General features: G+C 42.2%; 1 protein-coding gene across 2 annotated transcripts in view; it reads right to left on the bottom strand.

The window, feature by feature from the left end:
* LOC132398629 (arf-GAP with GTPase, ANK repeat and PH domain-containing protein 3-like) overlaps positions 1 to 27,037 on the bottom strand; it is a 501,357-nt gene that overhangs the window by 127,077 nt on the left and 347,243 nt on the right. For both annotated transcript variants that reach the window (XM_059978331.1, XM_059978321.1), the window contains exon 10: positions 12,402 to 12,506. In XM_059978331.1, the coding sequence (XP_059834314.1) occupies positions 12,402 to 12,506 (105 nt within the window). The remainder of the gene's footprint in view (positions 1 to 12,401; positions 12,507 to 27,037) is intronic.

Genomic DNA, 27,037 nt, shown 5'->3' with positions numbered 1-27,037 from the left:
ATTGGTATGTTGGTTTTAAACTGCAAGGGGATTTGAGTGTAAGAGGAGAAATGCCTTATCACAACTTTGTTGGGCTTTGGGACACTGTGTACTATTTTGGTCTCTGTGCCTGTCAGGATTCACCAGACAAATAGTGAGGGTGCTTGGACAACCACATGAGGAGAGTTCCAAGAAGGACAGGTGATTTCATTGAAAAATGCTGCATTATTTGGACTTGACAGACCAGAGGCAGGGAGGGTGGGAATTAATTTTTCTTGTAATCTGCAGGTAAACCACTGTTCCTGTTGTGATTTTGTCCCCTAAATGAGTGGATACTTGCTGTAAGCTTATATTAATTCTTCATACATTAAATCCATCACTGCCTATCCATCCCAGCTGCTCATCTCTCATATCACAATCACTTGTTTCCACTAACACAGTCCCTTACAGAGGGTGGGTGGAAAGACATAATATTTCAAGTAGCTAATACATGGGAGATAGTGACATGCCATTGAACATACACTGTTCTTGAAGGTACATTGGAAGAAATACAACACCATGAGCTGCAGGGTGACAGACCCAGTGCTGAACGGAAAGAGGGTGGGGGAGAAGAACTTAGCTGGCACCAACACAAAGGGCTGAATAGCAGGAAATTTTATACATGATCGCAACAATATAATTTGCATATTGTGGTCACTCTGTACAAGGAATCTCCTTATGACGATTAACCATTTCTCCTTGCGCATCAATTTTGTATGCATTCCAGAAGCTCACTGAACAGGGTGGCGTTGGAGGACTCCAGGACTGAGGATCACCCATTGTCTCTGCGCAAGGTGACTACCTCCCCAAATGTGCTACCCACAAAATCCTTAGCCTCACACATGAACCACAGTGACTCCAGGCACAGCTTCAGCTCTGTGTGCCAAAGATCAAGACTGTCCCTGGACTGAGCAAATGCAGCAATACAGAATAACACCTCTCTCAAACTCAGGGGCACTGAGGAGTTTGTGAAGAGGAACCCAGGGAGATACTGCCTCACTCTAACATAGGGTCAATGTGCTGCAAACAGAAGTAGGAATCATAAGTGATTCCACCCCCCTCAAAAATTTAGGGGTCACTGGGCAATGATCAGGGAAAGAAATCCTGTCTGATTTCCTCCCCCCTCTCTCTTTCTACCCTGGGGGTCAATGAGCAGTGATGTGGAACAGAAATCCTGGCTCAATCCCCCCCCCTCCTCTCTCTGACCTAAGGGTTCATGGGCAGAGATCAAGAGCAGGACTCCGTGCTGATTCCCCCTCTCTCTAAACCAGGGGTCAATGGGCAGTGATCAAGAGCAGAGACGTTGACTAATTTCCCTTCTTTTTGACTAGTGAAATGATTGGGAGCAGGAAGCCTGATCAAGTGACAGCAGATTTTCCTGCACTGTGTACAGACAGGGAAACATTCATAAGCCACACTTCAAAATAAAAAAGTTCACTCATCATCTGCAGGATTTTTCAGCACTGAATTGACTTCAAGTGACCAGAACTCAGCAATAAATCAGCTGCTTTAAGTAATTGAAAAAGTATTAGAAAGCTCATCATCCATGCAATAAACTATAAAATAATAATTTATTGTCTATTAATTTCCATTTCTGAAGCACAACTGCTAATGACCATGAGGATTTAATGCAGTTTTTATAACCTCGACTGTATATTCAAGAGCGGGTAGATGATGCACTCACATGGAGACACAAAGCACTTACAGCAGGCAAACTCTCCAACCAAACACCGGACAGGGAGCTTCAAACGGCAACGGGGCTTGGTTCATAGAATAACATGAGGAACATGGGGAGCAACACGAGGATCACAGAGGGCGGCACAGAACACAGGAGGCAACATGGGACACAGAAAACCCTGGGGATCACAGAGGACAACATGAAAAACAGGGAACAACCCTGGGGATCACAGGAGACAACATGGGACACAAGGAGCAACCCTGGGAATCACAGGGAACAAGACAGGACACAAGAACAACCCTGAGGATCACAGGAGACAACATGGGACACAGGGAACAACCCCGGGGATCACAGGAGACAATATGATACACAGGGACCAAGACAGGACACAAGAACAACCCTGGGTGGGGGGGAATCACAGGAGACAACATGGGACACAGGGAACAACACGGGGCAGAGAGAACAACCCTGGGAATCATAGGGGACAATATGAAACACAGGGAACAACGTGGGATCACATGGAACAACATGGGACACAGAGAATAAGAGAGGGATCACAGGGGACAACATGGGGCAGAGGGAACAAGACAGGGATCACAGGGGGCAGCACAGAACACAGACAACAACATGGGGATCTCAAGGAGCAATTCAGAAAGGGAACAATGCATAAAGCAGGGGAACACAACATAGTAGCATAGCAGTTAGTGTAACATTTTACCGAGTCAGAACCCGAGTTCAATTCCACTATTGTCTGTAAGGCGTTTTCACCGTGACCAGGTGGGTCTCCTCCAGGAGTTCCAGTTTCCTCCCAAATTCCAAAGCTGTAGGGGTTAGTAAATTGTGGGCATGCTACGTTGGCAACTAAAGCATGGTCATACTTCAGAGCTGCCCCAGCACATCCTCTGACTGAAAACAATGCAATTCACTGGATGCTTTGATGTACAGGTGACAAGTAAAGCTAACCTTATAAAACAGAACACGGGAAACATCATGACACGTGATGTACAGACCTCTGCAACACAGGACAGGGAACAGTAAACACTGTGCTTCAGTAACTGGACCAGATCCAAGACCGAGAGACGCAAATCCATACTCTGTCACAACAGCTGGAGAAATTTACAACAAGGAACCACACAGAACTGTAAGCAGGATCGTTAATGCTGGTTCTGGCAACCTCAAAGCCATTGCATCTCTATAAAAATAACCGTGACTATATGAGTATCACCTGCTGACTTGGGAAGAACTGACCTCTTAGATATGAACACATTGACCAAAATGGGTTTAAGGTGAAAGGGGAGAGATTTAAGAGGAACCTAAGGGACAACTGTTTCAGCCAAAGGGTAGTGGGTACAGTGGCATCAAAAGTTTGGGCACCCCGGTCAAAGTTTCTGTTACTATGAATGGTTAAGTGAAGAGAAGATGAACTGATCTCCAAAAGTCATAAAGATAAAGATGAAACATTCTTTTCAACATTTTAAGCAAGATTAGTGCATTATTTTTGTTTTGTACAATTTTAGAGTGGAAAAAAAGAAAAAGGACACCATGCAGAAGTTCGGACACCCCAAGGGATTTGAACTCTCAGATAACTTTTACCAAGGTCTCAGGCCATAATTAGCTTGTTAGGGCTATGGCTTGTTCACAATCAAAATCAGGAAAGACCAGGTGATGCAAATTTCAAAGATTTATAAATACCCTGACTCCTCAAACCTTGTCCCTACAATCAGCAGCCATGGGCTCCTCTAAGCAGCCGCCTAGCACTCTGAAAATTAAAATAAATGATGCCCACAAAGCAGGAGAAGGCTATAAGAAGATTGCAAAGCGTTTTCAGGTAGTTGTTTCCTCAGTTCGTAATTAAATTAAGAAATGGCAGTTAACAGGAATGGTGGAGGTCAAGTTGAGGTCTGTAAGACTAAGAAAACTTTCCGAGAGAACTGCTCATGGGATTGCTAGAAAGGCAAATTAAAACCTCTGTTTGACTGCAAAAGAGATTCAGGAAGATTTAGCAGACCCTGGAGTGGTGGTGCACTGTTCTACTGTGCAGCGACACCTGCGTATATATGACCTTCATGGAAGAGTCATCAGAAGAAAACCTTTCCTGCGTCCTCACCACAAAATTCAGTGTCAGAAGTTTGCAAAGGAATATCTAAACAAGCCTGATGCATTTTGGAAACAAGTCCTGTGGACTGATGAAGTTAAAATAGAACCTTTTGGCCCTAATGAGCAAAGGTATGTTTGGAGAAAAAAAGGTGCAGAATTTCATGAAAAGAACACCTCTCCAACTGTTAAGCACAGGGGTGGATCGATCATGCTTTGGGCTTGTGTTGCAGCCAGTGGCACGGGGAACATTTCACTGGTAAAGGAAAGAATGAATTCAATTAAATACCAACAAATTCTGGAAGCAAACATCTGTAAAAAAGCTGAAGATGAAATGAGAATGGCTTCTACAACAGGTTAACGATCCCAAACACACCTCAAAATCCACAATGGACTACCTCAAGAGGCACAAGCTGAAGGTTTTGCCATGGCCCTCACAGTCTCCTGACCTAAACATCTGTGGATAGACCTGAAAAGAGCAGTGCATGCAAGACGGCCTAAGAATCTCACAGAACTAGAAGTCATTTGCAAGGAAGAATGGGTGAAAATCCCCCAAACAAGAATTGAAGGACTCAGCTGGCTACAGAAAGCATTTACAAGCTGTAATACTTGCCAAAGGGGGTGTTACTAAGTACTGACCATGCAGGGTGCCCAAACTTTTGCTTTGGGCCCTTTTCCTTTTTTGTTATTTTTAAACTGTAACAGAAGGAAATAAAAAAGTAATCTTGCTTAAAATATTAAAGAAATGTGTCATCTTTAACTTTATGCCTTTTGGAAATCAGGTCATTTTTTACTTGCCTAGCTATTCACAGTACCAGAAATTTTGACCAGGGGTGCCCAAACTTTTGCATGCCACTGTATATGGACGAGCTGCCAGTGGAAATGGTTGAGGCAGGTACATTAACAACATTGGACAGGTTCAAGGACAGGAGTGGGTAAGAGGGATATGGGCCAATCACAGGCAAATGGGACTGGCATAAATAGGAATCTTGGTCACCATGGGCAAGTTGGCTGAAGAGCCGGTTTCCATGCTGTATGACATACTCTATGACTCTAGAATTACAGGACACACAGATCTGCACAACATAAGACACACAGACCAAAATAATGTAAGACATGTCAGCTGCTTCAACATACAACACATAGACTGAAAGAATACATAACACAGGTACAAAGGCCCAAACAGTATATGACACCCAGAATTGCAACAAAATGGAAAGTGCAGATCTAAATGCAGGACAAACAGACCATCACAGAATACAACATGCAGACTGTGCAGAACAGCAGAGGGAGAAATGCACACACAGCCCTGGCCAGGTCACTTCAGCTGAGTAATACTTGCTATGCTGTTACTGAGGTGAATCCAAATAGCAAAGTGGAGTGTTCTAACCACTGTGCAGCAAAAATTCAGATATCTCCAGAGAATGGATACAATTCCAGAATTAATCACACCACTAGTTAGGCTTACCTTATAAGTTCTGACATCTACCTGTCAAGGATGCAAATACCTAGGTATGCCCTGGTCACAAAATTCAGAACAAATCCAGCCCAACTAGCTACTGCCCTGTAAGTCTACTCTCAGTGCCTGGGAGGTGTCACTGACATCAAGACTGTGATACCTGCTCAGCAAGAACCTGCTTACCCATTCTGGGTTTCACCAGAACCAAGAGCTGGGTTCCAGGGGTGGGTCAACAGTGAGGACACAACATCAAGACAATATTTGACAGAAAGTGGTTTCAATGAGCTTTAGGAACAATTGATGTGAATGGGTAACAAGACTACTCTGTGGGAGGGAGAGTCAGATCTCACACGAAGGCAGTATGGTTGTTGAAGATCTCAGGATATTCTGTACAAGCTCTTCAAAGAGGTGTCCTGGGACCAACCATCTTCAGCTGCTTCATCAGTCACTTCCTTCCATAAGAAGGGTAGGAGAGGAAATACTCACCAAGGATAGTACAATATTCAATCCCATACTTTAATCTTCAGAAGTGTCTCTCTGACAGTCCAATACTCCCTCAGTAATAACTCCAGCAATGTAGCCCTCCTTCCATCTGCCCCACCAATTGTGCACCACACCCTCAGTAGCACCCCTCCCACTATGTGAGGGGGAATCAGTGATAAAAGTGATGAGAATCTTCAGGCACAAACCTGGAGCAGAGAGTTTGGCACATTGTAGGGCTGGGGAGAGTTGGGGAAATTGAGATGTCATCCTGGGTGGTTTCTACAGGGATAATTGTCAGTGAGCAAGGGATGGGCAATCGCTCAGGGAAGCTGAATGCTAGGGAGCAGGCAGCACTATGTGAGAACATCAGCCTCCACAGAATGGTGCCATGTGCCAGTGAGGGTAAAAACAGGGTGATTTGGTAGATAATTGGGTGGCTGAGAAGCTGGTACAGGGGGGCAGGTCTTCAGGTTCTTGGATCATTGGGATCACTTCTCAGGGAGGTATGACCTGTTCAAAAGTGACGGGTTGCACCTGAACACAAGGTGAACCAATATTCTCTTGGGCAGGTTTGTTAGAACTGTTGGGGTGAGTTTAAACTAATTTGGCAGGGGGGTGGGAACCAAAGTGAAAGGACTCAGGATAGGGTGGATGGTGAAAAAGCAAAGATAGTGTGTAGTCAGACTGTCAGGAAGGGCAGGAAGATGATAGGACATAATTGCAGTCAGCAGGGTGAGTATCAGTGCATTAGGGATGCAGAATCAAAAAGGGTAGCAAATACAGTACTCAGTGTTATATCTCAGTGCATGGAATATAAGAAATAAGGTGGATGATCTTGTTGAACAACTACAGATAGAAGGGTGTTGACATTGTGGCCATCACTGAATTGTGGCTGACGGATAGTTGTAGTTGGCAGTTAAATGTCCAAGGTTACACGTTGTATCAGAGGGATAGGATAGGTTTGGCTCTGCTGGTAAAGAATGACGTAAGATCAGTGGAAAGTTCTGACATAGGATCGGAAGATGTTGAATCCCTGTGGGTTGAGTTAAGAAACTACAAGGGTAAAAGGACCCTGATGGCAGTTATACACAGACCTCCCAATAGTACCTGGAATGTGGACCACAGATTACAGCAGAAAATACAATAAGGTCAAGGTGGATACAATAGGGTCTTTTAAGAGACTCTCAGATAAGTACGTGGTGCTTAAAAAAGTAGAGGGCTATGCAGTAGGTTAATTCTAGGAAACTTCTCGATAAGGTTACATGGTCAGCACAACATTGTGGGCCGACGGACCTGTAATGTGCTGTAGATTTCTATGTTGTATGTTCTATGAAATAAAAACTATCATAAAATGGCAATTTTATGATAGTCATAGGAGATTTCGCATGCAGATCAATTGGGAAGATCAGGTTGTTCAATGCCTACAAGATGGCTTTTCAGAGCAGTTTGTCGTTCAGCCTACTAGGGGATCAATTATTTGGGACTAGGTGTTATGTAATGACTGGGAGGTGATTAGGAAGCTTAAGGTAAAAGAACTCTTAGGAGACAGTGATCACAATATTCAACTTGAAACGTGAGAGGGAGAAAGTAAAAAGGGAGCAGTATTTCAGTGGAGTAAAGGAAATTACAGTGGCACGAGAGAGGAGTTGGCCAAAGTAAATGGTAAGGAGATGCTGGCAGAGATGACAGCAGAGCAGCAATGGCGTGAGTTTCTGGAAAAAAATGAGGAAGGTGCAGGATAAATGTATTCCAAAAATGAAGAAATATTCAAATAGCAAAATAGTACAATTGTGGCTGACAAGGAAGTCAGAGCTAATGTAAAAGCGAAAGCGAGGGCATACAACAAAGTAAAAATTACTGTCAAGGCAGAGGTTTGGGAAGTTTTGAAACTCTACAGAGAACAACTAAATGAATCATTAAGAGGAAAAAGATAAGAACTGAAAGCAAGCTAGCAAACAATATCAAAGTGGATAGTAAATACTTTTTCAAATATGTAAACAATAAAAGAGAGATGAGAGTGAATATACAGCCGCTAGAAAATGAGGTCAGAGAAATAATAACGGGAGACAATGAGATGCCAGATGAGCTAAATGAGTATTTTGCATTCGTCTTCACGGTGGAAGTGTGGTGTGTGGCCAAGTGGTTAAGGTGTTGGACTAGCGATCTGAAGGTTGTGAGTTCAAGCCACAGCCGAGGGAGCGTGTTGTGTCCTTGAGCAAGTTGACATTGCTCCAGTCCACCCAGCTGAAAATGGGCACTGGCAGGCAAAATACTGGGATTTAACCTTGTGATAGACTGGCATCCGATCCGGGGGGGGGGGGGGGGGGGGTAATCTCGTACACTCAGTCTCCTCACGCCACGGAAACTGATAAGCACCGGCCTGATGAGCCTATACAAGTTAACTTCACTGTGGAAGACAATCAGCATGCTAGACGTTGAAGGGTGCAAGGGAAGAGAAGCGAGTGCAGTTACAATTACAAAGGAGAAGGTGCTCAAAAGCTGAATTTTGCTTAAAGCAACATAAGTCACCTGGATGATCTGCACCTTAGGGTTCTGAAAGAGGTAAAAGTAGAGATTGTGGAGGCATTAGTAATGATATTCTGAAAACTTTTGGATTCTGGCATGGTGACTGAAGACTGAAGAGGACTGAAAAATTGCAAATGTCAATCCACTCTTTAAGAAAGGAGCAAGGCAGCAGAAAGGAAATTATAGCCCAGTTAGCCTGACCTCAGTGGTTGGGAAGATATTTGAGTCAATTGTTAAGGATGAGGTTATGGAATATGCGGTGACACAGGACAAGATAGTACCAAGTTGGTATGGTTTCCCGAAGGGATAATCTTGCCTGACAAACTTGTTGGAATTCTTTGAGGAGATTACAAGAATGATAGATAAATGGGATTCAATGGATGTTGTATATTTGGACTTTCAGAAGGGCCTTTGACAAGGTGCCCCATATGAGGCTGCTTACCAAGTTAAGAGCCCATGGTATTACAGGAAAGTTACTAGCATGGTTAGAGCATTGGCTGATGGGAAAGAGACAGTAAGTGAGAATAAAAGGATCCTTGTCTGGTTGGCTGCCAGTGACTAATGGTGTTCCTCAGGGGTTGGTGTTGGGACTGCTTATTTTTATGCTGTATGTTGATTATTTAGATGATGAAATAAATGGCTTTGTTGCCAAGTTTGCAGATGATACGAAGATTGCTGGAGGGGCAGGCAGTGTTGAGGAAAAAGGTAGGCTGCAGAAGGACTGAGACAGATTAGGAGAATGAGCAAGAGAGTGGCTAATGGAATACAATGTTGGAAAATGCATGATTATGCACTCTAGTAGTAGAAATAAATGTGCAGACTATTTTCTAAACAGGGAGAAAATCCAAAAATCTGAGATGCAAAGGGACTTGGGAGTCCTTGTGCAGAACACCCTAAATGTTAATTTGCAGGTAGAGTTGGTGGTGAGGAAGGCAAATACAATGTTAGCATTCATTTCAAGAGGACTAGAATAGAAGAGCAGGGATGTGATGCTGAGGCTTTATAAGGCACAGTGAGGCCTCACCTTGAAAATTGGGAACAGTTTTGGGCTCCTCATCTAAGAGAAGATGTGCTGGCATTGGGAAGAGTGCAGAGGAGATTCACAAGGATGAATCCAGGGATGAAAGGGTTATCATACAAGGGATGTTTGATGGCCCTGGGTCTGTACTTGCTGGAATTTAGAAGAATGAGGGGGGATCTCACTGAAGCCTTTCAAATATTGAAAGGCCTAGGCAGAGTAGATGTGGAAAGGATGTTCACCTGTTGGGGGAGTCTGGGACAAGAGGGCATAGCCTTAGGATAGAGGGGCACACATTTAAAACAGAGATGCAGAGAAATATCTTTAGCTAGAGGTTGGTGAATTTGTGGTATTTATTACCACAGGCAGCTGTGGAGGCCAGGTCATTGGGTGTATTTAAGGGAGAGCTTGATAGGTTTTTGATTGGACAGTGTTGGTGAATGGGGCTGAGGAGGAGAAAAATAACTCAATGGGCCAAATGGGTTAATTCTGCTCCTAGGTCTAATGGTCTTATGATCTATACGGACCCACAGAATGGAAATAAGCCCTTTAACCAACCCAGTTCACACTGACAATCAAACACAAGGACATCAGCTATGATTGTATTGAATGGTGGGACAGATTGAAAGAGCTGGTGATCTACTCCTGCTCCTAATTCAATGTGTTTCTGTATCTCAAGGGGCTAAGAAGGCAGAGGTGGTAAATCTACAGAGCCTGAGTTGTGTCTGAGTGATGGTATAGATACGTGATTGGAATATCACCTCACGGTCACCAAGAGCCTCAGATTGATTCCAGGGACTGGACTGGGGGCAGTGTTACAGAATAGAATTTCCAGCAAGGTTTTAAATATCTCCATCGTGGGAAAAAGTTTCTTATTTTACCTATTTATTCCCCTCATAATCTCATACATTAGGTCCTCCCTGAGGCTCTATTCCAAAGAAACAACTCCATCCTGTGGAGTTTCTGCTCAAATTTGAAACATTTCATCCAAGGCAATATTCTGGTGGATCCCCTCTGCAGCCTCTCCAGTGCAAACACATCCTTCCTTCAAGTCTGGTGACCAGAATTGTATACAGTACTCCAAGCTGTGACCTAACTACAGTTGCATAAAAGTGTAGCATAACCTCTTTGCTCTTATGCTCTATAACATGGCTGATGAAAGCAAGTATCCTGGATGCCTTCCTCACTATCCTAGAGACTTCTACAATAAGGTGCCTCTGTTCCTCAGTATTCTCTGGAACTTATGGTGTACGTCCTACTCTTATTAGATCTTCCTAAATGGCATTCTAATGGGATCATTGAAAACTCTACTTTTTATATATAAATTTTAATGACTTAATTTTGTGCAGAATAAACGTTCTAAACATAAGATGATGGCAAGCTTGGAACTACCAGTGTCACCCAAAGGAAACCTTTCACACACAGCAAGGAATTATGATCTGGAATTCTTTCTGTGAATCATTCTTCTCCTAAATAAAAACTGAGGGAGAAGAAAGTTCAGAGCTGAGGGGAAAGTGTCAAGTCATGGGGCTAACCGGATGGCTCTAGCAAAGGGTTAGTATAGTCTGAGTGGGCTCAGTGGCTACTTCAATGCTATAGAAATGAAAGTTGGAGAGTGCTTTTACTTAAGAAGGGCTAGAAGGACAAGCTGGAGAACTGCAGAGAATACGCCTGATATCTGTGGTGGGAAAGTTATTGGATGGGATTCTGAGGGATTGAATTTATCTGCATTTGGAAAGGAAGGACTGATTAGGAATCGTCAGCATGTCTTTGTACATAGGAGGTGGTGCTTCAGTGATTTTATTGAGTTTTTGAAGAGGTGACCAAGAATGTTGACAAAGGGCAGGTTGGTGGACATTATAATTAAACCTTAGAAAAGGTCCTGCGTGGTACCCTAGTCTTGAAGGTGAGATCACATGGGATCCGGGATGAGCAGCCAATTCAAGGAGTACATACCAAAAACACAGGCTTACATTTGAATTGGCTTGGTGGTAGGGCTCAGAGGGTTTGTGGAGAGCTGTTTTCAGATTGGAGGACTATGACAATGGTGTGCCACAAAGGTCAGTGTTGTTTACACTGAGATGAGAATGTATAGGCATAAGTTTGTAGATTAAACCAAAATTACTGGTGTAATTGACAGAGAGGAAGGTTGTCTAAGGTCACAACAGAATCTAGATCAACTAGGAGAGACAGCAAAGGAATGGCAGATGGCATTTAATTTAATTCAGACAAATGCATAGTGCTGCACTTTGGGAAGTTAAACCAGGGTAGAACATGAACGGTGAATGGCAGGACCCTGGGGTGGGGGGAATGTTGTAGAACAGAGACCCAAGTGTACAAATACAGAGTTTCCTGAAAGTGACAACACATTTAGACAGGATGCGAAAGAAGGCATTTGGCACACTTGCCTTTATCGAACAGGACAGTGAACAGAAGAGTTAAAATGTCATGTTAGAGTTGTACATGATATTGGTGAGACTATACTTGGAGTATTAGTCACATTTGTAGTCACCCAGCTATAGGAAGGATGTAAGTAAGCTTGAGAGGGTACAAAGAAGATTTACAAAAATGTTATTGGGACTGGAGGGCTTGAGATGTAAGGAGAGACCAGACAGGCTGGGACTGTTTTCCCTGGAGGAAAGGAAGCTGAGGGGTGATCTTATAGAGGTTTATAAAATCATGATGGTCGTAAATCAGGTGAATGGTTGCAGTCCTTTTCCCAGAACAGATGGCGAAAAAGTAGATGGTATAGTGGATACATGGAAAAAAGCTGCCAGAAGAAGAGCAGAGGTCAACTCAGTACCCGTGAGTTGCTTTGGTGCCATCAGGCAATTATGAAACAAAAGAGAAATGGTGGAAATTCACAGCAGGTGAGGAGAAACAGATGTTCAGGTCAATATCCTTTCTTCAGAAGAAAGGTTACCAACCTGAATGTTACCTCTCCATGGATGCTGCCAGACCTGCTGACCAGTTTCAGCATTTTTTTTTGTTGCTTCTGTTTGTTGAGTTCCAAAACCTGCAACATTTTGTTCTAGAACCCAGTGCTTAGGCTTTACTTCTCTGCAAAGTGCCACCCCCGTCACTCTGAGTGTAAACGTTTAACGACCACAGACAGAAACACTTACATGTAAGCTGGGATGGTAGGTCAACACACCGTTGTCACAGAGTGTGACATACTTCTTCTTCCACTCTTTGTTGAGTGATTTTCCACTCCGCTTCAGGAGAATTCCCTGCAGAATAACAGAGAGAGTCAGAATTGCAAACACAGGGCATCAGATCCCCTCCTGTAGATCAGGGTACAGTTCTCCCTCCTCTTACAGGGGTCAGTAAATGGAGGAATGGACAGGACAACTCATACACTCCAATAGCAGGACAGGGAACCTCATATGCAAACATCAGGGACAGCATAGTCACATTGGGCTGAAGGGCCTGATTCTGTGTTGTACTGCTCAATGCCTGAAAACCTGAGCTGCATGGGCTGGAGAATCCTTGCTGAGACTTTTACGATTGGCACTGTGACTGACAGTATTACAGCAAGGACACTGATACTAGCTGTGTAGTAGTTGGTGAAGGATGTGTAAATCATTCTCACACTGCTTTTTGCTGAGAATCTGAGCTCCAGAATGAGTCACAATCACAGAGCATGAAAACGGGTCCTTCGACCCAACTTGTGCATTCAACTGCTTTGCCCAGTAAGCTAGTGCTGTTTGTGCTTGGCCCTTCGCCCTCTAAACCTCTTCTATCCATGTACTAGAGCTTGCCTCAACCACTATTTCTAGCAGATCGTTGCAAATACGCATCATCCTCTGCGTGAAGAAATTGCCTATGATGTCCCTTTTAAAACCTCTTATCTTAAACCTTGTTTTAGCACCCCCTCACTGGGAAAAAGATCATCTGCTTTCACCTTGTCTCTGCCACTCATGACCTTTGATATCTTCCATAGGCACATGAGTAACTTGTCAGGACAACAATGTATTATAATGGTCCCCATGGATCAGGAAGATAATTACAGCAATGCAGAATGACAAGTTATTCAAATATGTGCACAGTGCTGAGATAAATCATTATATAACCTGCTCTGTTGCTCTTGGCTGAAGGATAGTTGCCCATACTTCTGCCAATTCAGCAACGGAACGGCTGGCATCACTTAGTGAAACAGTGTCAGCTTAGAATGATTGAAAAACAAAATATTGCAGGGTCTGAAAATCTGAAATGTAAATAGGAAATACTGGAAACTCTGAGCGGCTCAGACAGCACTGCGAAGAAAGGAGCAGAGGTAGTGCCTCAGACTGACGATCTTCAACTCTCCTCTCTCCACAATACTGTTGCTTGAGGATGTGAAACACTATAGTTAAGGTTAGAGGCAGTGGAGATGAAGTTAACCATAACCTTACATGGTGGCACAGAAGGAGGGACCAAGTTACCTTGTCTTGCTGCTAATTCATTTGTTCAAATGCAAGGCCCAATATTTGTCCTTGCAATAAGAGGTATTACACACCATAAACACAAACTCAGCATCACTGGACAGCGATTAGGAGGAGGAAACAGCAAATTTACAAACACCCCTCCGCCCCGCCCCAGGGTCAGAGATCAGGAGTGTTTTATACTTAATATTTCGGTAATATTTTAGTAATCTTGTAAAATATTGTTCGATTAAGTATCCTTTGTTGTTTGAATGAGTTTTTGCAGGTTATATATAAAAGTGCGTGTGTGGCATAAGTCATCACACTACAACGTCATATGCGCATGTTTATTATTCCCAGCTCTGTATTTTTGCTTTTAATTAGTTTTATGCTTTTGAGTTACAAAACATAACAGTGGTAACAAGGAAGTTCTAAATGAACCCAAGCTGACTACCTACCTGTGGAAGTGCAGTGAGACGATTCAGTTTTTTTAAAAAAGTAGCGCAGCACGCGTCTCTTTGGAAGGTGGAAAGAGAAACGGCTGAGTTTAAAAAAAAAGGCAAAATCAGACTGAATTACGGGTTCATAAACAGTGAGGACCGGATGATAATAATCATGAATTTTTTAAAAAGTAGAAATGGCTAGCTATATCGGAAAGATTGATGCGCTCGACTGCACAAGAGATAACTAGGTTTGGTATACTAAGCAAATTGAGCATTATATTGAAGCAAATGAAATAGCCAATCAGAAGCGAGTGCCAATTTTGCTGTATGAATTTGATTTAAAGGCATACAGTTTTCTTAGAAGTCTAACTGCTCCAACCAAATAGCCGAAATGAGCATTGCCGATATCATGAAAGTAATGCAGAAACATTTAGAACCGAAACTATTGTTGATTGCAGAATGCAGGTTTCATACGCAGAATCAAAAGGGAGACAATTTCTGTGCATGTGGCTGAATTGAAGTAGTTATTTGAACATTGTCTGTTTGGTAATGGGCTTAATGATGCACTGAGAGATTATTTAGTTTGTGGAATCTTACAAGAAAGCATTCAAAAATGCCACCCAACTGAAGCACAACTTACAGGTACATTTAAAAGAGCAATTGAAATAGCTGTATCAATGGAAACAGCAGACAGGGACACAACTGAGTTGCAGTCAAGAATGAAAATGAGCATGAACAAATTTGCAACATCTAAACAGAAACCAGTCTGACCAAACAAATTGTGTTATAATTGTGGCAGGGCTCACATACACCAGACTAGTGTAGATTTAAAGGCAAAACTTGCAGAAAATGCAACAAAGTAGGTCACATACAAAGAATATGTCAGGCAAACAAAAATAATAGTCCGCTTGGGGAAAAGTTGAAGATAAAAAGTCAAGTTGCAGGTTCAAAAAGAGTACTAATCTGGATGCTGTTGAAAAATATGATAATGATGGAATGACACAGGACTGCGTAGCCTTAAGATTTACAATGTGAAAAAAATCAATCAACTAGCAATATGGCTTACACCAGAAGTGAACAGCAAATTAATTAAAATGGAAGTGGACACTAGCTCAACTAGTTCAGTTTGAGCGGCATTTCAAAGATACTGAACTGAAGCCTGCAATATTCAACTAAGAAGTTACACTAGAGGAAAGCTAACTCCTGTGGGAATGACATTCATAATAGTGAATTACAACAATCAGTTGTAAAGTAGCCAGTGAGCTAGATCACATGGAGGCCGAAGAAATTCTTTCCACGGTTGAGTGGGCAACATCATTGTCCAAGAAAGATGGGCCTGTCAGGATCTGTGGTGACTTTGAGGTCACCATCAACTCAGTATAGAAATTAGATCAATACTCTCTGCGCAGGATAGAGAATATCTTTGCAAACCTTTCTGGAGGGAAATACTTCAGCAAATTGGACTTAGTTGAGATCTACCTCCAGATGGAGACTGAAGAAGAGACCAAAGTGTTTTTCACCATAAACACTCACAGATGACTTTTTCAGTATAATAGGCTAATTGTTGGAGTAACAACTGCACCTGCACACTGACAAAAAGCCATGGACCACGTGCTGCAAGGCTGTCTAGACATTCAGTGCTACCTAAATGACATCACTGTTACAATTAAGGATAACAAGGAACATTTCCATAATCCCAAAACAACAGTATTAAAAAGATTAGAATATTATGTGATCAGAGCTTGAGACAACAAGTAAATGTTTCAAATCAAGCATTACTTACTGTGGTAACACTATCGCTGCACAAGAATTACTCGTGTGCTGAGAAAATCCAAACAGTGATGGATGCCCCAAGAACAAATGATGAGTCACAGTTGAAGTCCTTTTTAGCATTTGTCAATTACTGTAAGAAGCTCCTGCCAAATCTGGCTACTGTGTTGCACCTCTTGAACTCATTACTATCGATCGGGAAGAAATGGTAGTAGACAAAGCTGTATGAAATGGCTTTCCAGGAGGTAAAGGAAATGGTAATGTCCAACACTGTGCACATTATGATTCACATCATTTAGTGAAGTTTGCCAATGTTGCAGGTGTGAAAGTGTGTGCATGGCATACATCATCACACCATCACATCACACGCAAACCCCTTGCTTAAAATAAAAACTAAGAGTACACATGGCTCTATGTTTTTGCTTTTAATTTGTTTTATGGTTTGGAGTTACAAACCTTAACAAGGAGCTGCAGCCATTCATCTGACCCTGCTTATCATGCTGAGCAGAGCCTGCAGAAAGTTGTATGTGTGTAGCCCTGAGGAGCAATTTCCAGCCCGTGATGCGTATATGGAGCAAGATGTAGAGGAAGTGGTTGAGGTGGGCACCATTACAATGTTTAGACGAACACAACCAAATGCAGGCACTTGGTTGAGAATGAGGTAGACATGGTCAGGACGGGGAAGCAGGCCAAAGGGGTCGCTCGGTGCCTTAGACACCAAGGGAGGTTTTCCTTTGAAGTGCCAGGTGGGCACTACTATCCAACGGCAAAGAGCAAGCGAACTCCAGCTGCTCCTCAAGCTTCTCCAGCTGCTTCTCAAGCAGCTCAAGAAAGTAAATCCACAACAAGCGGAGACCAAGCACAGAGTGTGGATGGAATGAAGCCTGGTTGCGTGCACCCAGCAGCCTATGAGCATTGACATTACTCAATTTCTGTAATGTTCATTAAAGTTGTTGACTATCGTTATCCATATTATGTTCCATTGGCCTTGTTTTCCCCCCTCTCCCAAGCTGTGTACGTCCCCTTTAAGACCACTGGAGCAACACTGTTTCACTTGGTTGCATATATGTACAGTCAAATGACCATAAACTTGAACTTGAGGACCTCTTCCAACCTTCAAAAGCACAAGAGTCAGTGCAATCAACACATATGCCAATGACAGAGTTTGCTTCCTTGGCCAAATTGTGAGTAATTGGGATCCAAGTATGATTCCTCACCACCCACAGCCTGCTAACCTGAGAGTGATCAGATTATTTCCACTCTGTTCTCTATGCAATAACTAGTTGTCAATCCACATCATTACATCATTCCCAATTCTACGTGTTCTAATCCAGTTAACCAACCTAATGTGTGGGTGTTTCAGGAATGAAGTAGCCAGTTTTCAGGATTCAACATTGGCTTAGCTGAAGAAGCCAGAGAGTGGTATTAGTTGGCTGTCTCTCTGACTGGCCTGTGACTAGCGGTGTACTGGAAGGATCAGTGCTGGGTCCATTATTGTTTATCATCTATATTAATGATTTAGCTGATAATATGATAAACTGGATCAGCAAAATTATGGATGACACCAAGAATGGAGGCACAGTAGACAGCAAGGAAGGCTATCAAAGCCTGCAGCGTGATCAAGACGAGCTAGGAAAATGCAGTGAAGTGTGTGAGGTTTTGCACTTTGGAAGGACAAAGCAGCATAAGACTTACACAGTGAATGCTCGGGTACTAAGGTGTGTGGTAGAACAAAGGGACCTGGGAATACAGACCCAAAATTCCATGAAAGTGGCATTACAGGTAGATAGGGTCTAAAAGCACTGAGTATGGATTTGGGATATTATGTTGAAGTTGTATAATGCAATAGTGAGGCTGAATTTGGCACATGTTCAGTTCTGGTCACTGATCTACAGGAAAGTTATCAATAAGCTTGAAAGGGCAGACAAAATATACAAGGATGTTGCTGGGACTTGAGCTGGGTTATAAGGAAAGTTTGAATAGGTTCGGACATTATCCACTGGAGTGCAGGAGAATGAGGAGAGATCCTATGGAGATACACAAAATTATGATATGTATAGAGAGGGTGAATACTTGCAGACTTTTTTCCCTGAGGGTAGGTGAGGTTTGAACTAGGAGCCAAATGTTTAAGGTGAAAGGTGAAATTTTAACCTAGAGGGTGGTGTGAGTGTGGAATGAGCTGCCAGTGGAAGTGATAGATACAGGTTGAATTATACCATTTAAGAGCAGTTTGGATAATTTAATGGATGACTGAGGTATGGAGGGCTTTGGCCCGGGTGTGAGTAGATAGGACTAATAAGCAGATCAAATCAGCATGGGCTAGATGGGCCAAAGGGTCAGTTATTGTGCAGTAGTACTCTATGGCTCTAATCAAAATACACCACATCCTCAACATGCCTCATTATCTATTCTAAGCCTTATATCCTTCAGGAACTCCAGCAGACTAGTCAAACTTGATTGCTCTTTCATAAATCCATATTAACACTGCTAAATGTTATTATTATTTTTAAGTTGTTCAGAATTACATTCTTTATTTCAGATTCCAGCATGTTCCCCACCACTGATGGAAGGCTAACAGATCAGTAGTTTCAGTAGTTATTTCTCTTAATTTGACGTCCAGTATATACAACGGGTGATTGATAAGTTTGTGACCTAAGGTAGAAGGAGGTGAGTTATACAGCTCTCTTTACATGCACATGCAGTCAACTCTTTGAGTGATTATGCAGAGAGTTTGAAGTTAATGACTCATCTCCTTCTACCTTAGGCCACAAACTTATCAATCACCCCTGCTGTGGACACTTTCTGGAGATCCAAGATCCGTATGCTCCACGACCGTTGGACTAAGTGTGTAAATGTAGGAGGGGACTATGTTGAAAAATAAATGTGCTAGGTTTTCTAAAATTGACTCCTTCTACCTTAGGCCATGAACTTATCAATCACCCCTTGCATGTAGATTAAAATCTTCTACATTTATTGTTCACATTATTACACCCCCATCTAGTTTGCTGATTTATGCCATGCCCAATTACTACTTCAACAATTTGTAGATTTTGTAAGTAACTCTGCCAATGTCCTTTATTGGTCTTAGTTCAACCCAAAATGACGCTAATTCAACATCATGAGATTCTGAGTCAAGATCATTTCCCACAATTGAAGCATTCTGCTTATTTGTTTCCCCTCCCATCCGACGATCACCATCTCTCTCTGTTCCCCTGAAGCCTGTCTCCAATCTTCTACATAGTACAGAAGGTCCAGGGACATTAGAGGCATCTTATCAAACATTGCCAGTACTCACAACGCGGCAGATGAAGACAGGTGAACACTATGGTTCAATTACCATTACAGAGATGTGGCTGCTGGAGGACGAGGGCTAAGCTCTGAATGTTCAAAGAAGGACGGGCAAAATAATTGGGGGGAGGGGGTGCTTTGGTACTTTTGCACTATTTATCTGTCTACTTTTATTGTAACTTATTGTAATTTGTTATGCCTGCATTGTACTGTTGCCACAAAACAACAAATTTCATCACTTATGTCAGTGACAATCAACCTGATTCTGGTAATAATGGTAAAATTAGTACAAAATTATGAGGCATAACTAGGATAGATAATGGAATTTTTTTTCCCATAACATAAGTGTCAAAAAACTAGACAGCACAGGTTTAAGGTGAGAGGGAGACATTTAAAGATCTGATGGACAGGTTTTTCACACAGAAATGGTGAGTATCTGGATTGAACTACCAGAGGGAGTGGTAAAAGTGAGTATAATTTCAATGTTTAGAAGGCATTGGACAGGTATTTGGATAGACCACAGGACTAATGGGACTACAGTAAATAGGCCTCAAGGTTTGCATGGATGAGATTAGATATAAGGGCCCATTTCTCTTCCGTTTTTTCATATACCACTTTCCACCTCAATTGCTTTCTGAAACTGCTTGTGATCTTTCAGTGATGTGTACAACATCCTAGTCCCTCCAAACATCAATACTTCCTAATCTTTCAGCCTTTCCAGTTATCCCACCAAAGCAGATCACTATACATGTTCCACACAGTACTTAATCTGCCTATTCGCTTGTCTTTTATCTCTGAAGCCTCTTTGCATCCTTATCACCACAAACTACTTTCACTTAAAGTTATAACCCATCAGTAAACCTTAGAACAAAATATCTGATGTTCTCACCAAACTACCAAGTCAGACCATGAATAGTTAGGTCCAAGCACTGCTCCCAGCAGTAATCCCCTAGTCATAACCTAACAACCAGGGAAGGACCTGTCTATTCCTACTTGCTGTTTCAAACTTACTGCACCAGCACTGCTATGTTACTTGAATTCCACGTACAGTACTTTAACCTTGTCCACCCTGAGTGGGACCTTGTCAAAAACATTTCTGAAAATCCAAATATTTCAGAACCATTGTTTCGCTCTTGTGCTCTCTGCCTCATATATACTCAACCCTATCAACTCTGTCAAAGATATTTGACTTTCATAGATCCATATTTCTCTGCTCAGTCAAAGTAAAGAGTGGTGACACCATGGTCAGCATTGACGAGATGGCCAGAGAGACTGTTCCCATGCTGTATTACTCTATGGCTTTTTTCTAATATTATTTTAGGTGTCTTTACGTAGCACATCCTTTCAGCATTTTCCCTACAACTGATCCCAGGCTCATAGGTCACCAGTCCTTCACTTTCCCTCTCCTTACTTTCTTAAGTTGCAGGGTTACACTTGCTACCCTCCAAGTCTTCCTAAACCAGTCCAGAATCTATAGAATTTTCGAATATAATAAACATCCAGTAACTCCACAGCCACCACTTTCAAAGCTCGGGAACATAGTTCATTAGATACTTTGGATTTATTGGTTTTCAGGCTCATTAACTTCTCAAATACTATTTCTTTACTAATACTCATCTTTTTATTTCCTTGTTTGCACTGGACCCTTGATCCCCCAGCATTTCTGGAGATCTTAGCATCAATTTATTTTACAGCGTTAGTTAATAACAAACAACTCTCGTGCAGTAACAGTTAGTGATGTGCTCACCAGGAACTGGTTCCTTGAACCTGTCGCCTCTCTGGTTTAGGGACTTTGCAAACACGAGGAAATCTGCAGTTGCTGGAAATTCAAACAACAAACACAAGATGCTGGTGGAACACAGCAGGCCAGGCAGCATCTGTAGGGAGAAGCACGGTCAACATTTCGGGCCGAGACTCTTTGTCAGGACTTTGATTGGGTTTAAAGGTGAATAAAAGGTTTTGCATGGAGTCGTTGAACAAGTTAGGATTTGGGTAAGCTTAGAAAATTGGTGAAGGGGCTAACAGGTGTCATTTATTATTACTCCTCAGGCTCAATAAGTGCAAACCCTGTGTCACATGGGAAATCTAGGGTTGTTCTGGGCAGCCACAAAAACAAAGTGTTCTTTGGATAAATTGAGCAGCACAGGCTCTTTGGGCCAGAAAGGCCTGACACCATGCTGTATGTATGTATCAATCAATAAATAAATGGACGGACAGATAAATAAATAATTCCAGAAGTAGAAGCACGGCAAAAGACAGAGTGAGAATGAGAACCAGGCCAGCATTCTAGTCTCTCTGAGCATTGAGAAGGCAACTGTTCCTCAGAGAGGAGTGGAGTAAGGAGTCAGGCCCACAGTCCTGAGGATGACTGGGTGGGGTTAGGAAGGATGAAACAATCAAAAACAAAAACAAAAATCCAAGGGGAGATATTTCCTCCCTGGTGCAAGGGCTGAGAATGTCACATAATGCCCACATTTAAAGCAGGAATGTGCACAGCAACAGGCCCTGGAGCAAAGAGGCAGAAACCATCTCCACGTTTAAAATGTACTCAGAAGGCAAGTGAAGAGGTGAAGCACACCAGCATCCCGACAATCAGCTTTCCGTTTTGTACACAATTGGTTCCTGTTATAAGTACCAATGAAGATAGAATAGTATAGCACAGTACAGGTCCCTTGGCCCACAATGTTATGCTGACCTACATAAACCTGCTCTATGATCAATCACTTCCTTCCTACAGCCCATAACCCTCTATTTTTCTTACATCTATGTGCCTAACAGTGTCTTAAATGTCCCTATTGTATTAGCCTCTACCACCACCCCCAGCAGTGCACCTAGCACTCTCTGTGTAAAAACCTACCTCTGAGTTCTCCCCCTCTACTCACATTAAACAGGCTTACTCCAGAATTGCCCACAACCGCCCTGGGAAAAAGATCTGCTCACTCCAACTGTGCCTTTCATAATCATATATACTGCTATCAAGTTGTCTCTCATTCTCCATTGCTTTAAAGAGAAAACACTATCTTGTTCAACTTTTCCTCCCAAGTCATATTCTCCCATCCAGGCAGCATCACAGTAAACCTCTTCTGCACCCCCTCGAAAGTTTCTACGTACCTTCCATAACGAGGCAACTATAACTGAACACAATATTCCAAGTGTGGTCTAATTAGTTTTATAAAGCTGTAACTTTACTTCAATCTGCAACCATATGCCCTTTTAATGACGCTATCAACAGTGTGACAACTGAGGGAATAATGAATGTAGACCCCATGAACCCTTTGTTCATCCACACTGCTAAGAATGAATCCATATGCATACCCTAGACAACATAAATGCTTTAACAAGTCAGGCAATGGATCACTGCCTCTGGCTGTTCCTGCAGCTACAGTGCTGAGTGAGTAGTTCCATCCAATTTTGGCTAGTGGTGGTTCTTGAGTGTTGAATGTCAAGAGGTGGCAGGTGCTTCAACTCCTGGCTTTGTCCAGTTTTAGTTCAGACTCAGCACCCACGGGTTCTTGCTTTTGTAATGGATCGCAGTAGCTCCCCAGCTTTGTTACCAGCTCTGGGGGTGGGGGGTAATAATAGCATAGGCTACCTTTGATCCTGGTACTTTCTCCGTTTGATTGGATTATTGCGAAACAATCCTCCATTAATTGGATGAAACTGGCAAAAAGTAGTTGTGTAAGCTTTGATCCTTTGTGTGTTGTGGTAATACATGGTGATTCAGTATTCCAGTTCCTCTTGTCTGTGTGGAAAACTCAGAGCTCTAATTAAGTTAGACAGAATTGGTGGCTTTAATTTGCAGATCAATAAGATTTAAATATTTAAAGAGCTTTGGGCCTGACCCTGGTGTGTCAGCAGGATCCTGCGGTCTGAATGTATTCATGAGGTGCTTTACATGACTAATCCTCTGTGATTCCAGGCATCCTGAAGGCTGAACCTGCTCAAGTCCTCAGCTGAAATAGGATGGTCTTTTGACCTTACCTGATGTGGCCATGAGAGGAGGAGGTGGTGACAGTTCTGTGATAGAGATACAAACCTTTACGTGGAGGTGAGCCTTCATTACCAGAACATGAAGGTTGGTGAAGAAACGATCTGCCCCCTTCACTATCCCAGAACTTCACCACCTCCTTCTCCAAAACATTGCAAATGGGCAATATACACTGCACTGGCCACAGAAAGCCAGCTCATGGAACCAAATCAAACACTAACTCTGCCACCTGGCTTTCTCTGCTACCATCCATGTCTTTGACTAACTCAAAGTACCCTAAACACAAAAAACTGCAAACACTGGAATAAAAACAGAAACTGCTGGAAATGTTCTGTATGCCAGGCAGCATCTGCAGAGAGAAAAATGTTTAAATTCTCTCTTCACACATCATGTTTTATCTGCCAAGTACTCCAGCATTTTCTGTTTTAATTTTACACATTTCACTTCCCTGGGACCTCAGTACAACTCAAGCAACATGGAGTGCTGTATTTTACCCAAAGCTTTGCACCCAGCTTTGTATTACCTCTCTGTTGTCTTGCCTTGCCTCCATTGCTCATCCCTTATTCTTGTCCATCTTTACCCTGTAACGCAGCCTGGCCGCTATAGCTCACCCCTCATCAGAATCAGGTTTATTATGTTGTGAAACTTGTTGTTTTACTGCAGCACCATAGCTACAAAAGGAACTGATTATTACAAAAGAGCAATAACAAGATAGTGCTCATGGACTGTTCAAGAAAATGGCGGTGCAGGGCTAGAAGCTGTTTCTTACCATCAAGTTGCTGTTTATGGATTATAGCTCAGCACTCAATACCATCATCCCCACACTACCAATTAACAAGCATCAAAACCTGTCCCCTCTGTACCTTCCTCTGCAATTGGATCCTCAGCTTCCTCATCGTAGGGTCATATGCCGTTTGGATCAGTGATTACATATCCTCCTCGTTGACAATCAATACAAGCACACAGCAAGGATGCAAGCTTAGCCCACTGCTCTACTCTCTCTCTACACTTATGAATGTGTGGCTTGGCACAGTTCAAATGCCTTCTATAAATTTGTTAATAACACCATTGTTGTTGGCAGAATCTCAAATGGCAATGAGAAGATGTACATGAGTAAGATAGAGAACCAATCCTCATTGAGGGGCCAGTGGGGGAAAGCTCTCTAAGCCCAACCCATTGATGCAATCATGAAGAAGGCCTACCAGTGACTTCACTTCGTTGGGAGTTTGAGACAATTTGGTATGCAATCAAAGACACCAGCAATTTTTTTACAGATGTACGGTGGTTTTACAGGTGTACGGTGATTCTGACTGGTTGCATCACCGCCTGGTATGAAGGCTCCAACATACAGAATTGCAAAGAGGCTGCAGAGGGGTTGTAGACTCAGCCAGCTTCAGCATGGGCACAACTTTCCCCACATCCATCACTAAGGACCCATGCTATCCGACACATGCCCTCTTATTAATACCATCGTGGAGGAGGTACAGGAGCCTGAAGAACCACAGTCAATGTTTTAAGATAGCTTCTTAGCTTCTTCCTCTCTACCATCAGATTTCTGAGCGGCCCATGAACAGAACTTCATTATCATCTTTTACACTGTATTATTATATATAATTAAAAATAATTTCATGTTTTGCACTGTACTGCTACCACAAAACAAGAAATTTCATGACATATGTCGGTGATTATAAACCTGATTCAGATTCTGAGTGTGGGTCTTCAAGCTCCTGTACCTCCTCCTCAATGGTGGTATTGAGAAGAGGGCATGTTCTGGATGGTGAGGGTCATTAAAAAGGCCACAGCCTCCTCCTCTTCCATACTCAATTACCTGTTCCAGCCCCCACAAAGGTCCATGATTAGTTACACCAATACCTACAAAAGTCTGCTCTAATATACCAGCAAATCTCTTCAGACCACACTAACCCTTTATTGTCTCTTCCACCGCACTTCTCCAACCTACCACCCATCCCATACAGACTCTGCTCTTCCTGGGCAGTTTCTTTCTGCTCTGCTCGTTGTCACTGGGTCTGCTCCTCCACTTCCCCACCTCATTGACTTGTACAACAAAACTGAGTCTGACAGACAGTCTTGCCAGTGAGATCCAGCAGCCAAAACCAAATGCAAGTAGCTGATTTGAAGATTCAAGATTGTTTAATGTCATTTCCAGTACATATTTGTAAGGAAGAACGACATAATTGTTACTCTGGATTGAATACAGCACAAAACAAACAATAAGATAAAGGAACACAATACTGTAGTAAAAATAACAGAATAAATATACAAACGTGTAAATATCTAAGATAGCTGATATACAGTATACAGTGCCTGTAAAAAGTATTCACCCCCTCCCCCTGAAAGTTTTCATATTTTACTGTTTTACATTGAATCACATTGGATTAAATTTGACTTTGACAATGATCAGCAGAAAAAGACTTCCTGTGTCAAAGTGAAAAAAACTCTTCAAAGCCATCTAAATTAATTACAAATATAAAATACAAAATAACTGATTGTATAAGTATTCACTTCTTTTAATATAACACACCAAATCATCACTGGTACAGCCAATTGGTTTTAGAAGTCACATTATTAGTTAATTGGAGATCACTGTGTGCAGTCGAGGTGTTTCAACTGATTGTAATAAAAATACACCTGTATCTGGAAGGTCCAACTATTGGTGAGTCAGTATCCTGGCAAAAACTACACCATGAAGATGAAAGAACATTCCAAGCAACTCTGTGAAAGGGTTATTAAAAAGCACAAGTGAGGAGATGGATACAAGAAAATTTCCAAGTCACGGAATATCCCTTGGAGTACGGTTAAGTCAATCATCAAGAAATGGAACGAATATGGTCCAGCTGTAAATCTACCTAGAGCAGGCTGTCCTCAAAAACTATTGAAAATAACTCACATGAAATCTTGGCTGGATTTGCTGGCTTGCTAGATGGCATGTGGAGCACTCTGGAGTCAGTGGGAAGAAGGTTCTATGGTCTGATAAAATGAAAATTGAACTTTTTGGCCATCAGACTAAACACTGCACATCATCAAAAACACACCATCCCTGCAGCAGGCCCTGGAAGGCTTGTGAAGGTGGAGGGTAAAATGAATGCAGCAAAATACAGGGAAATCCTGATGCAGTCTGGAAGAGAAATATGACTTGGGATAAGAGTTGTTTTCCAGCAAGACAATGACCCAAACATAAAGCCAAAGCTACACAGGAATGGCTTAAAACAACAAAGTTAATGCTTTAGAGTGGCCAAATCAGAGTCTAGACCTCAACCCAATTGAGAATTTGTGGTTGGACTTGAAAAGGGCTGTTCACTCACCATCCCCATGTAATCTAGAGCTTGAGTAGTTTTATAAAGAATGCAGAAAAATTGCAATGACCAGATGTGCAAAGCTGATAGAGACCTATCCACACAGACCCAAGGATGTAATTGCTGCCAAAGGTGCATCTACTAAATACTGAGTTGAAGAGGGTGAATACTTATGCAATCAATTATTTTGTGTTTTATATTTATAATTAATTTAGATCACTTTGTAGAGATCTGTTTTCACTTTGACACAAAAGAGTCTTTTGCTGTCGATCAGTGTTAAAAAAAAGCCAAATTAAATCCACTATGATTCAATGTTGTACAATAAAACATGTAAACATTCAAAGTGGGGGTGGGGTGAATACGTTTTATGGACACTGCATATACATAAAGTGGCACTAGGTATAGGACTGTTTGTATGTCTTTAAATAAGGTAGCTTTGACAGGAAATGATAAAGTATTGGTTGTGGAGTGGGTTAGTGGGTGGAGATGTTGATCAGCCTGACTGCTTGGGGATAGGAACTGTTTTCGAGTCTGGTGGTCCTGATGTGGATGCTA

This window comes from Hypanus sabinus, chromosome 1 (assembly GCF_030144855.1).
Source record: "Hypanus sabinus isolate sHypSab1 chromosome 1, sHypSab1.hap1, whole genome shotgun sequence".
Classification (NCBI taxonomy): Eukaryota; Metazoa; Chordata; class Chondrichthyes; order Myliobatiformes; family Dasyatidae; genus Hypanus; species Hypanus sabinus.
Note: the sequence above shows the minus strand (reverse complement) of the source record. Positions and strands in the feature narration are given on the sequence as shown.